The sequence below is a fragment of the Melozone crissalis genome, unplaced genomic scaffold (genome assembly GCF_028551555.1).
Source record: "Melozone crissalis strain CALT ecotype California unplaced genomic scaffold, PUWL_Pcris_2 ptg000004l_1, whole genome shotgun sequence".
NCBI lineage: Eukaryota > Metazoa > Chordata > Aves > Passeriformes > Passerellidae > Melozone > Melozone crissalis.
The window spans coordinates 38,860,895-38,874,290 of NW_026535782.1; the positions used below are offsets into that span (position 1 = coordinate 38,860,895).

General features: G+C 36.2%; 1 protein-coding gene across 1 annotated transcript in view; it reads right to left on the minus strand.

Moving 5' to 3' along the window:
• Positions 1-13,396, minus strand: part of NUP205 (nucleoporin 205) — a 45,618-nt gene that overhangs the window by 10,935 nt on the left and 21,287 nt on the right. The window contains exons 19-31 of the mRNA XM_054277714.1: positions 13,253-13,373; positions 12,682-12,763; positions 12,096-12,260; positions 9,887-10,011; positions 8,870-8,984; positions 7,751-7,900; positions 6,714-6,788; positions 5,823-5,980; positions 4,754-4,834; positions 3,735-3,926; positions 1,836-2,106; positions 1,299-1,397; positions 40-188 (exon numbers count right to left, since the gene is read on the minus strand). Of these exons, the coding sequence (XP_054133689.1) occupies positions 40-188; positions 1,299-1,397; positions 1,836-2,106; positions 3,735-3,926; positions 4,754-4,834; positions 5,823-5,980; positions 6,714-6,788; positions 7,751-7,900; positions 8,870-8,984; positions 9,887-10,011; positions 12,096-12,260; positions 12,682-12,763; positions 13,253-13,373 (1,783 nt within the window). The remainder of the gene's footprint in view (positions 1-39; positions 189-1,298; positions 1,398-1,835; positions 2,107-3,734; positions 3,927-4,753; positions 4,835-5,822; positions 5,981-6,713; positions 6,789-7,750; positions 7,901-8,869; positions 8,985-9,886; positions 10,012-12,095; positions 12,261-12,681; positions 12,764-13,252; positions 13,374-13,396) is intronic.

A 13,396-nucleotide genomic window follows, 5' to 3' on the forward strand; every position in this document is an offset into this window, starting at 1 on the left:
CAAACAGAACAGTACTTTTAAAAGAACAGATTCATTTACCCTGCCTATCTCATGGCCATCACAAGCATCACGACAGACCACCTCCATCAGAGCTGCCCCATAACTCTCAATAGTTGCCATGTTTTCCCGTTGCAATTTACTAAACATATCTTCAGGAGCTGTCAAATGTTCCCACATAGTTTTTTTAGCTGTAAAAAGCAAATAAAACAAAAAATGAAAACATTCAAAGATAGCATCTTAGCATTAACTTAGCTACATCCTTCAGGGCATTCTCTGTACCCTTGCAACAGAAATGCCCCAAACAAAGTCAAGGGTTTTTAAATGAACTGCAAATGTTCTACAAATCCACCCTCCCTTGAATATCACACAGACCAGCCAGAGCAAAAAAAGTGTTATCCTGTATACATACACACCCTTGTAAATAGTCTGCTTAAAATAATTCAAATGTTCAGTACTTGTTACATAGATAAACTAATAGGCCTAAAACTGGAAGTGTTCAAGGCCAGGTTGGATGAGGCTTAGAGCAACCTGGTCTGGTGTCCCTGCCCACGGCAGGAGGTTAGAATGAAATCATTTTAAAGGTCCCTTCCAACCCAAACCATCCTAAGATTCTGTGAACTTTTACTGGGACCAAAGAATTCAGTGTGAGCTAAATTAACAATGTGACTTAAATGAGAGAGAATGAAACCAAAGTCAGTCATACACTTCAAAGGGGTCATAACAAATTCATAGTTTGTTTTTTTCCTTTTACTACTCAAAACCCAGGCCAAGTAAAAGTCTGCATGCAGGTAACTAGCCCCAAGATTTCTTCTCAATTCCTGTCTGAACAATTATTAGAAACACTAATAACTCAAGTATTTTAGCCACTCACAGAGAGAATGTGATATTTACCATAAGCACTCAAGTATTAACAGCAACTCTGGTTGGCGTATTTTTTGCTTATTTTTTTGGGAGGAGATGGTGGTGGGGTATGTGTGAGGCTTTTGTGTTTGTTCCCCCCCTAGGGAGATCTTCAGATAAAGGAAGAGAAAGGGTATGAAATTATAAACAAACCTTGGGGTTTGTTTTGAGGTTTTTTTGTGTGGTTGGTGTTTTGCGCTTTTTTTGCTTTGGAATTTGTTTTAGGTTTTTTTAAATAAGATCACTATGCTATGTGAAGGCATAAGCAATTTATTTCAGAAGCTCTTAGAGCAAGATGTTTTCCATCTATTTCCAGAAGACAACTCAGCATGCAGAAACTGTACTCTCCAGGGTTTAATAACTTTTTTGCTTTTTTCCAAATACAGTTGGGACCGTACCTGCTTCTAAAGTGTCTGGTTCATCTGGTCTCTGGGCAATCTGCAAATAATAAAGCAGTGATCCATAAAGGTGTGTCCTCACTCTCTGGAAGCCACCACCTGTTAACAAGAAACATTCACAATTAAAACCAAACAAATGTAAATTCCATAATGCCATCTTCCACTGGCACTTAATTTAACTTTCCTATGGCAGTGCTGGCAAAAGTAAATAGAACTATATTCCTTAAGGTTAAGTTCTACTGTTTGCATAAAAGTGTATTTATGAGTAAATTCAGCAAGTTTATGCTGTTCTAAAAGAATGAAAATATTAAATTCTCTTTACAATCACTTACATATTTCTCTTATGTTTGTTATTCAGATTTTTTTAAGTGTTGGCTAATTTTTTTTGCTATTAACATTGCTTACATCTATATTAATGATGTATGATCGATCTGACTGTAACAAAAATCTTCACTGCAGTATCTGAAAGCAGCTCAGCCCATCTTTTGACTCTTGGCAGTTGGAATTCACATACACGCCCTGCAGAAGTCAACACACCTGTTTTCAAAATGAAATCCAGCAGCTTTTTTAAGATGATGTGGAGGGAGGAGTCACCAACGGAAGCAAAACCCATGGATATGCTCTCAGAGCCAGGTGATGAAGTAAAAGAACCATCCAGCATCAAGACATACTGGGACTGTCCTGCCATGGAGAGTGCAAGTGGCTGTTTCTGCTCCGTTTTCACAGACTGGCTCAGGTGGGCAGTCAGGGTGAACACAGCCCCTGCCACCACCGGCATCAACTCCTGAGCTGCATCATCATCAAGGATCTTAATACAGAAGTAGAAAGACCAAAAAAAAGGCAAAAGAGAAAAAAAAAAGCTTAAAAGTGTCTGATTTCATGAGTCATTAAAGTAGTTAAATTAGCCTCTCACAACTATTAAATTTATGTATGCATAAGGATTTCATTAACATGACAGTATTTAAAACACATAAAAATCAGTAATGTCAGAAACTTGTTTAGAAACCTGAGTTGAACATATTTTAATTGAGAAGACCACTAGCCTTCTGGATTTTTTTACATAAATCACAGGCAGACTCATAATCAAATCTGGATAGCTTAGGTTTAAATATTTTACTAATAAAACATCTCAAATGTGTTGACATTTGAGCTGTTTTATTAGTAAAATATTTAAACCTAAGCTAGGAAAAAAATAACTGGTATCTGCTTTGCTATACAGCCATTTTATTACCAATAAAAATGTGAAGGTACTACTTAAAAAACCCAAAGGGTTGAGCATCAAAGACGCATTAAGACAATGTGGAAAAACACTAACAAGAAGTTTCCATGTATTGTTTTTGCTCACTCTATTACTTGGAAGGTAGATCTGTGATCTTTATTGCTAATGCTGAAGGAGCTTTCCTTTTAAGCAATGTAGTAATTCTGAACAGTAGTTCAATTATTTGCAGTAGCCAGAAACAATTTTTATTCTCAACTTCACAAAAGTCTTCACCAAGATGTTACAGAACATTAAGAGTCTGGAATTTCCTCTTTGTAAAGATTTTAGGAAAGAAATTTCTTCAGCTAGTGAAGACCTTCCTTGTTTCCTGTTTTTTTTTTTCATTCAGTTCAAATAAAAAACAAAACCAGCACTCCACTAAAAATAGGTAACTTTTAGGTAACTCCTACAGAAAAAAATAATGGTAGTAACAAAAACAAAATCCAAAAAGGTTACTTTTTTCCTTGAAAAGATAAACTTTTTAATATATATTTCTCAAAACAAAACTCTATTAATCAGAACTACAAAGCACATATCTCTTGTAATAAATTAAAAAAAGAATAATGCCCCAGAAGACTAAAAAATATAACAATCCTTCATTAAATTTTGCCTTTTGGAATGGATGGGTCAGTAGTAACTGTCTAGTCTGTCTCAAAAATTATTACTACAACTCAGCAGTAAAACACCTAGACTTTTAAGACAAACTCTCATACTTCCAAAAGCCCTTCTAACTGTAAAATCTTTAGTTGTTCTACTATGAAGCTTCATTCAACTCTAATTTTTCAAAAGCAGCAGCAGTAGGATTTGCAGTGAGTCATCTAGATGCAGTAAATTAGCAAATGCAGCAGTTTGCCTTCAGCCTTCAGTAAGTTTTTTTGTTTCTCATCAAAGCAGGGGGTTTCTTTTTCACACACCTTTGCCAGACTACCATCATGCTGGATGATACTGAAATACCTCTGAAATCTGTCAATATATGGTTCACAGTTCAACAGTAGCTATGCAAGAATACAAAGTATCATCTCTGTCTCATCTATCAGCATAGCAGCAATCAGAAAACTAAAACGAATACTAAAGGCAGACAACATTTTTTTGGATTACAATCAAAATTGCAGCACTTTCACATAAACAGATGCAGCAACAAAGTCCAAGGAGCGGGCTGATTTCCAGCAGAGCACTACCTTGTCATGCACATCCTGCAAGAGATCCCGGATAATCAGCTGCCTGTCCTCAGCCTGGATGAGGTCCTGGGGGCAGGCAGTGAGGATGATTTCCACCAGCTGTCTCCAGGACTCCAGAGCATGCCTCTTGGCATGGAGGCACTGCAGCAGCTTGTTGCGCTCCACCACGTACTGCAGGATAGTGTTGATCTCCTGCAAACCCACCACAAAGAAACTCAGTTACTATGTGCTAAAAGAAATTCATTGCCAAGACAGACTTCAAGATGACAATTTTTTCTATTAGCAGTAGTCTTCAGAATAAAATGTTAAGTCTTCAGCTTACTAGAAAGAAGGTGCTACTACTACTTTAATAAGGTAGCCCATTCCATTTCTGAGCTGCTTTTCACAAGGCAGACATCATTAATGTCTCAATCTCATAGGAAAAAAAATCAACCAGGAAAATTCTTTTCTAGCACTTTAAAATCGAAACAAAAACAACTATGAAGAAACTATTTGTGCTTTTTTTTCCCATTTAGTCTGAGTAATTTCCCCTTTATCCTTGCATCCATGTAAGCAATTTCAACTTAATTTAGTTATTTTCTGAGTTTCCTGCCATCTTTGAATCTCCAAGTTCACTGAAATTATATCTGTGTAGAAAAAAGGAGAAATAAATCAGCATCCCCTGTGAGAGAAAGGCAAAATGATCTTGGCCATAAGATGAACATGCTTGTACTTGAACAGCCAGTCTTGACATCAGTGTGTAACTGCTTTCTGTACAGTGGGGTGAGGAGCTGCAATTGTTATCACTAATGAGGAGGGAAGAGGTTAAAGGAAAAAACAAAACAGACCACAGGCCAGCTGTTCAGAGAACAGTATGGTAAGAAGTACCCTAGCTTATCAGTTTTGGGGTTTTTGTCTTGAGGAATTACTAACTCTAAGTTAGGACTCAAATTCACAATCTTTTATAGTAATGCTTACTGCTTGACAGGCTATGAATCCACCAAGAGCAACAACAAACAGTTAACTTTTTCTGTACTTACCTCCATAAGTAAAGGTCTCTGGCCTATTGCTGCCATTCCTTGAAGGGCATTGACTTCTGCAACCAGAACTCTGTGAACATACTGAAATTACAAGTGACACTTAAATGATTGTACCAGTTTAACCTGGCAGGTAGATAAACACCACACAGCAATTCACTCCCTGCCCCAGTGGGGTAGGGGAGAGAACTGGGGGAAAAACAAAGTGAAATTTTGTGGGTTGAGTTAAAGACACTTTAATAGAACAGAAAAGGAAAGCAGGGGGGAACAATACACCATTTAAACTAATTCAAACAAGGGATGCACAAATGCAATTGCTCACTACCTGCCAACCACTGCCCAGCCAGCTCCTGAGCAGCAGCCCACAGCCAGCTGTTCCCTTATTTTATACACTGAGCATGGTATCACATGGTATGGACCTTTGGCAAGTTTTGGGTCAGCTGTCCTGGCTGTGTCTCCTCCCAGATTCCTGTGCCCACAGCCTACTCACTGGGGGGTTGTTTGAGAAGTTGAAAAGTCCTTCATTAAATAAATATTGCTTAGGAATAGCTAAAGGATGAAGTGTTGGGAACATTACTGTCATCCTAAATCCAAAACACAATACTATACCAGCTACTATGAAGAAAATTAACAGTACTTGAGTCAAAACTAGGACAAGTGACAAAGGAAATGTATTTGTATCTCCTAAAAGAATCTAGGAGATGGCTGCATAGCAGCAGTTGCAACAGATGGACTGGGATTCAAACAAGTTTTACCCATTTTTTAGGGTCACAAATTCTTCAGGACAATTTATAATACACATGTCAAGTACTTGTCACAATGTGATACATTCATAAGTAAAGCCTCCAAGAACTACCACAGTACACAACATTGCACATGTAATTGTACATGTAGTACAATTACACAACTACACATATGTAGTTGTGTACTAGCAACCAAAGAAATACATATCTGAAACATACACCTTTTATGTAAAAGCAAGTTTCAAAGTATTATTAACACATTGATTTTTTTTTCAATTATTAAGTTATAAAATAGCACATGCAACTTGAAAACAAAGACCAATGCTAACCTTGACATTGCAGACCACTTGTCCACGTGCATTCTTGTGCTCACAATTAGTAATGACTTGCTCAATTTGAGCCCGGTCAAAAAAATCCAGTTGTAAAGGCTCTGGAATGTCCTGACTGAAGTCAATTGAATCCAGGATATTTAAGATCTTTCTGCGTACTGGAAATGCAAATCAATTCAAATTGTATTCAGAAGTGTCAAGGGGAAACAAAAAAATTAACAAAAAGAGCCTAATTTACCTTTGTAAATCTAAATCTTCAGTTTAATGTGTAAAGTTTCAAAAGAAAGCATTGAATCTTCAGAAAGTGCTATCAACCTATGTAACAGGTTTAAAAACATTTCAAGACATCTAAGGCTTTAAATCCTTAAGATGTCTTATATTGCACAGTTCTCCTGTTATACATGCATGTCATCCAATATTTACAAACACAAGACTAATTTTTTCTCCAAAATGAAACCAGGCTGGTCTTCAATTATAACCATTGCAGTCTTTTGTTGAGAAACCATAAAGAATCTGAATTTATTAATTTATGTGGGACTTACATTCTTTGCCATGAAAATACAAATATGTTCAGACTTAGCAACAGTCTCACTGTTTCTACTTGTTAGAAATTAATTTGATAGACTGCCACTCTCCCATTTCATCCTTGCACAGATACCTAAACATACTCTTCAAATTGCCTTTCCAGTTCAGTTTTTTTCACTCACTCCAAATGTCTGTATCAAGGTTCTTTTTTTTTTCCCCACACTGAATAAAATTGTTTCATGTACTGCTGCTGTTTAGAACACCTATTACTTTCTTTTCTGAAGTGTCCTTTCTGGAAGTGGCCCTCCTGCCTGTTCAGGAGCAGATACACTTTATTGATCAATAATCAACAGTCATAACAGTTACCTTTGGAAGCAGTGTCAAAGTGGAGAAATCCACTGACTGATCGACTTTCGTCTTCCATCCCTCCTTCACCATCAGCTGAAGGTAATAAAACATACTAAATAAATTACAAAAACAAATCTAAGTGAAAAATATAACCTACTTTATTAATAGTGAAAGACAGAGCACAATGATAAACTGATAAACCTTTCACATCAAAGCCTTCTAATACAATATACCCTTGAACTTAATCAAATGAAAAAAATACTTATCTGACAACAGCTATCCAGTTATTATATACAGATCAGAAAATCCTAGAAATGCTTAAATAGACATCTCACTCTTCAGTATGAATAATGCAGTTGGATAGACACCATAAAATGAGAAGCATATCTGAGCACAGCTTCCCATACTCAGATCCTCACTAGGAGGAAGAGAGTGCTCAGGCTGATAAAAGTAAGGGAAAACACCATACTGCAGTAGCCTGTTAAAATATCTTCCATTTATTCTACCTTCTTCATGTAAAGAGTTTTATTGCCATCTGGTTTTATTTTTCTTAATTTACCTCTTCCCTGTTCTAAACCTCTGAAATCTTGCCTTTTTATTCAACATTGAATTTTACACTGCATTGGGATGAAATACCACTTTTGTGATGTTATAATGTTAAAAGCAAAATTGATGTGTAGCTACTATCTTCTGTGAGAGGGTTCACAGCTTGTGAAAGACATTAAGACAGAGAAACTTTGTCTTAAACTGTTTACCATGGAAGACTGTCCACCTTTCCTATTTTGTAACGTTTCTGAACAGCAGCTCAAAACAAATTATTCCACAAGTTTAATTCATTTTTAATATTCCCCATCCCACCACATAAATTGTTTTTAATTTTTCTACCAGCAATGAACAAAACGATGCCCTGCTTTCTTTCACTTTAGAGTCTGCAATCATCTTTCTTCCCATACCACAAATGAACAGCCACAAGCTTATGAAGAACAGAATTCAAATGAAGTCTCTCATTCTCCATTTACTGCAGCCTATTCAGCCTCACCATAAGTCACTCTTACCCAGGTATGGCTTCACAGGCATGTCATCGAGCAGCAGATGCAGCAGCCTCTGCGTGTGGGAGCGCTGGCGGTTCAGGGACGTCACTCGCATTTCGATAGCTGCAGTCTTCATTAGCCACGACATTTGGTTGAGTGTTGAAATCTCATGTTCTGGACAGGGATAAGGCAACAATTATAAAACAGCATAAATAATATTACTTACTCCAAGGAAAGGATTTTTAGAGGATGTCATTAGTAATTATTTGCTTACCAATTGTTTACAAAACAAAAAGACAGAGATCTGACAAAAGCCAATAAATGAACATGTGGTTATTTTGAAAATAAATCATATACATATATGCAATAAGCACATACACATACACAACCAAACTGGACACAACCATTACAACAGTCACTGTGAAGAATGTAGTGCTTCGTGAGCCAATGGGGTCAGTTACAATTTCAGTGAAAATAACCAGGCATTTACCCAAGTGAACTGTAGTTTTAATCAAAATTGATGAGACTGGAACACAGGTCTCCTAAAATCTTCCTATCTTCATCTAATAGAGATTCCTAAGTTACATAAGAATCATCTAAAGCACTTTATACACGCTGGATACATGTACTTGAATGCTAAGTTTACTGGCATTGAACAAAAGACTGATGGTCAAGCATCTGATAAAGTACATTTATTCAGTTTAAGACACCTGAGAAATCTTGGTTTGAAATATAAAACATACCTACTAGCTTAAAAGTACTTTATTCAAAGAAAGGGGAGACACAGGTGGTTACAACCATCAGCCTTATAATCCCTTGGTTCTTCATAATATTCTTTTCAATATTTTTTTTCCCATAGTAAGGTCTAACAAAACTACAATGATAATTGCAATACAGATTAGGATGTGGTTCTGGAGACTTAGTACACTCCAAAGATAACATTCTTTGCCGCAAGTTCAGAAGCACTAAAAATCTAAACTTCTTAAGTAGGGAGAGATCAATTTTTGCAGAATTAAATGATTAGTAGAGCCTATAATAAATTCAGTTTAATAATGCTACCTATGTTTCTTCTTTCACTCCTAAGGAGTCAAAAAATGCATTGAATTTTAAGCATGCACAATCTTATCATAGCATGAAAATTACCTTTGATAGAAAATGGCAAGTACTGCAGCTGAGTGAATAAGAAATCCTGACTGGTCCTCAGATATCTCATAGTTGGACCTGAAGTGTCAGAGCACGCACACAACTGATAGATCACCTGACAATCAGAAACAGTAGATATCCATGTATGGAATTTATTTTAAAACAAACCAACCACCAAATCAAAAGAAGCATAATACTTTTCTACTGCTCAAACAGGATTATCAGTATTTCCAGTAAATTTTCCATCAGTTTTCTTCAAAGTTGAACAGATTATTTGTAACAGATGTTGAATTACGATTTTAAAGGACTACCAGCATGTGGATGACCACAATGGCTGTTTGTTCACAACAGGACAACAGATGAGCCTGTTTGTTCAGCTCACTTAAAAATGAGTCTTTTTCTGTCCACAGGTCCACCAAAACAAGAAATGCAATAAATTTTTCCTGCTTCTACAGAATTGCCTTTTGCTTTTAATAATGTTTAAAATCCTTTCTAGAGCCCATGGATTTTCAACATGGTACAAGTGTGCAAGCATCAGCTACCTCACACATCTGTCTAACTCAGCTGTCTCCCCCACCTGACACCCTCTCAGTCACACATACATACATTCTCTCACAGCTGCAGAATAAAGCAGAGAGTTTCACTGGCTTAGTTGGAATTTTATGTAATTTGCTATCATACTACACTTCCAAAATTAAAAAAAAATTAAAATTGGCACATGTCACAATGGAATTAAAGGCTGACTAAAAATATTTAGGTTAAGTTTTACACCTGTATCCTAATTCCAAGTTTCTTACATGAGTGCAGATCCTTTGATTTCTGTGATGCTGCAAGATACTTTTTAAACAGAAGCAGGTAAAATAGTAAGAGTTCACTCTAGATGGAAACCTGACATATTAATTTTAAAAATTAAACTATTATCAGAGTCATCAACCATCTGTGTTCACCAGCCAAGAAGTAGCCAATTTTATTTAGAGTCTACTTTCAGTATATGCCCACAGAAAATATGCTGAATACCTGGTAACAGAGTTCTGCAAGGTGGGGAGATTCCTGAACTGCTGTAGGCCCACTCCTTGTCTCAGTACCCTTCTCCAGGATGTTCAAAATAGCATGAAGGCAAGTCCGTGGGCAACCCAAGACACCTGAAAAGAGAAAAATAACTTGACATTCTTGATCTTACTTTCCTCCATAGCCAATACAGGTCAAGTACACAGAAAAACAGAACCTAAATCATTCAGATATCCTGTGCTACACTATACTGCTCCACAGAGCTGCAACAAAAACTTCTGGCAAAGTTTTATCACCATTACTTAAAATCAAAGAAGGAACCATGTTTCAGCAAAAGCCTAATGAAAATATTTATAGTTAGTCTATAGACTTTTGAGATGCTAGTGAATCAATTTGAATTCTTGTTTTACACTTTTAAACCAAGAGTCATTTGACAATTTCAAAGAACAGCTTTAAAAATCTCCTGTCTTATTTTACAAATACAGCCATTATATGACTAATTCTCCTAAAGGCACCTGACACTGCAACTGTGGGGAATAGGGAATAGATTTTAATACTGATGTCAAAATTCTGTCTTTTTGCATTCTTCCTTTAGCCAATTAATTCTTTAATCAACCCAAAAAGAGGTCCTGAAGCAGCAAAAGCATCAATAATCAGAGTTCTTACAGGAGAAATAATCTCTGTTTGAACATGTATAATTTATGCTTTAACAGGAAATTATTATCTTGAGGTAAATGTCTTACAGTCATTATTTCTTCACATTATTAACAAGAAAACTGAAAGATGTGGGCAAGGTGTCTCACACCCTTGAGACAGATTTCCTCATCACTGACCTAACATATGATAGATGCCCTGTAAAATTGTGTGGGTGCAGATCAGTTACCTGTATTGTGTAACTACAGGTATTTCACAATATCTGAAGAAATAAAACTCAGATCCTATCTATATTTCATTTAGAACTATGAAGAACTAAAAACTGCTGGTCCAGAGCATCCAATACAAACCTGAAGATAATGAGAAATATTATTCTCAAAAAAACTAAAATCAAATTATTGAATGTTGTTCAAACTTGTTTATATAAAACATTCTTTAAAACAGTTGGGAAATAATCTTGTATTTCAGACTGGAAGGGACACCATGACATCTCAACACCAAACTGCTGCTAGCTATGTAGCTAGGATATCAAACCATTGTTCTTGGCTTTAGACAGTTGGATCTAGAAAACCTCCCAACATGAAGACTGCATGACCTCTACAGCCAACCTGCTTCACTATCTTCTGGTGACAAAATTTCTCCTATATCCAAATTGAGCCTCTCTTGTTTTATTTTATGCCTACTTCCTCTCATCTTCCTGCCACACTCCTCTGAAGAGTCTGGTTTTATCCTGTCATTTACGTCTTTGCAGGTGTTCAAAGATTTCTATTAGGTTTCCTCAGAGCCTTTCTCTTTTCCAGACTTCCCTCAGCTTCTCCTCACAGGCTGAGTAATCCAGCTCCCGCTCCCCCATCGTCCCTGCTGGACTTGCTCAGTCTGTTTTGTAAAACACCAATTGGAAACTGAGGAGGCAAACAAGACACAAAGTAGCACACTATTACTCTCACCAATTCAACTTGAAGGCGGCAGGAGTGATCTTTCTGAACTTTGCATTGTTATATATATATAATTAATATATTTATATATTCCTAGCAGTAGAATGAAATCCCACATTGTCCTAACAGGTTTTCTTCTACAACATTAAAAAAAAAAACTGGTTTTCTTTCCTATAAATAATTTTAAACAGGAGCTTGAGGAAGGACAGAACAATAGCCAAGAAGTAGAACCAGTTAAAAGCAACAATCTCTTTAGTAGGTTGACATGTTGTCATTTGTAGGTACAACTTGGATCATCAAATCAACTTCTTTCTACTAGGGACACAACTACGATGTATTAAATAATAAATACATTAATGTTTCCCTTCTAAATCATCATTATCCCCCACAATTCTAATTTCAAGTCTGTTCCAAAAAACTTAAACAAAGACTCAAATCCTAAAGTTCTTTAAATGCTGCATTTGAGTATTAATACATCTTTTCATGTAGCTTTTGAGGACTTGTTCAAGGCCTGTTGCTTTATTCTTTAATTGAAGAGGAACTGCTTTTCCCCATAAATTTCCCAATAAATCTTCTCAGTGTTGTTAGCAGAACTAATTAAACGGCAAATCAACCTCTCCCCTTCATACCTGGATCTTGCAAATTTGTGGTGCTGACAGGTTTCTTTAGTTCAAATCCCAAGAGATACAGAGCTAGGCTGGGAGGACTGCACTCAAGAGAGGTGATGAGGAGATTCAGAATATGGATCCTGGTTTCGTGATGGATTTGTGCCCGCTTCTTCTCTGGCTCCAGTTCTTGATTAGAAAAAGGAGAAAAAGCAGATATAGTGACTAATGAAGTAAAAAATCCATCTAATAGAATAATCATTAGTGTCTTCAAGTTAAATACAAGAATGTTGAGGGATGAACTTTTATTACTGCAGAGAGATACAAGAATGAAATTGCAAATTACTGTTAATGCAGCTGTAAATAATACATCCAAAGCAATGTTAAATACTTGTCTTCTGAAAACAGACTCAGTTTGGAGCTGGCTCACCATACTGTGGACATACTTTAACAAAATATAGGTACTTTTCATTCTGTTTAAGGTCCAATTCCACAGAAAACAGAGGAAGATTGTTTCCTGACTTAAGAACACATTTTTACACTTCTTTCATTAACTTCATTCCATGCAAAAGACAACTGCTTAAGCCATTTTAAGAAGCCTTTTACATACCCTCATCTGGATTAATTAATTCTTCTGCATCTTCATTGTCTAAACATTCCACAAATCCAGCCATCAGCTTCTGGCTAACACTCTGTATTCAACAATGGAAGGATGGAAATGAAGACAATTTTAAGAGTACTAAACCAAATACTTCTCATCATTCCCTTCATGTAAGTTGACAGAACTTTTAGAGAAAAATTATATAATCTACTTAATAAGCAAGAGTTAAGAGTCACAGCTGTTCTAAGAACAGGTTAGCAATTAGCCAGTGAACAGGAAAAAAAATCTACTGTTGTTACATATGCTAAATTATTCTCACAGATTGAAGACTATAAAGTCACAAAAAGATCTCCCTATCTCAAAGGATACTGCCCTTTTTCTTCTTGAAAACAATCATGATTTTGTTTTTTTCAATTAATGAAGTAATTGTTTTACCAACGCCACAGTATAAGATGGTTTATATGTGGGTAGATATAAAACAAAATATAGTTTTAATGTAGTTACCTTTATAGAAACATTATGAAGCCCTAGTATTTATCCATCAGTTTCTCTTTCCAGATGCAAAGAAACAGATACTTACCTGGTCATGTGTGAAATCACCAACTAGTTTTATCTGGATGTTGGAATTATCAGAAATACAGCACAAAATCTTGGCACTTTCAAAAGCTAGTTCAGGATTGCTGTTTCCATGGTAAAGATACCTTCAAAGACACAAGATTATGGC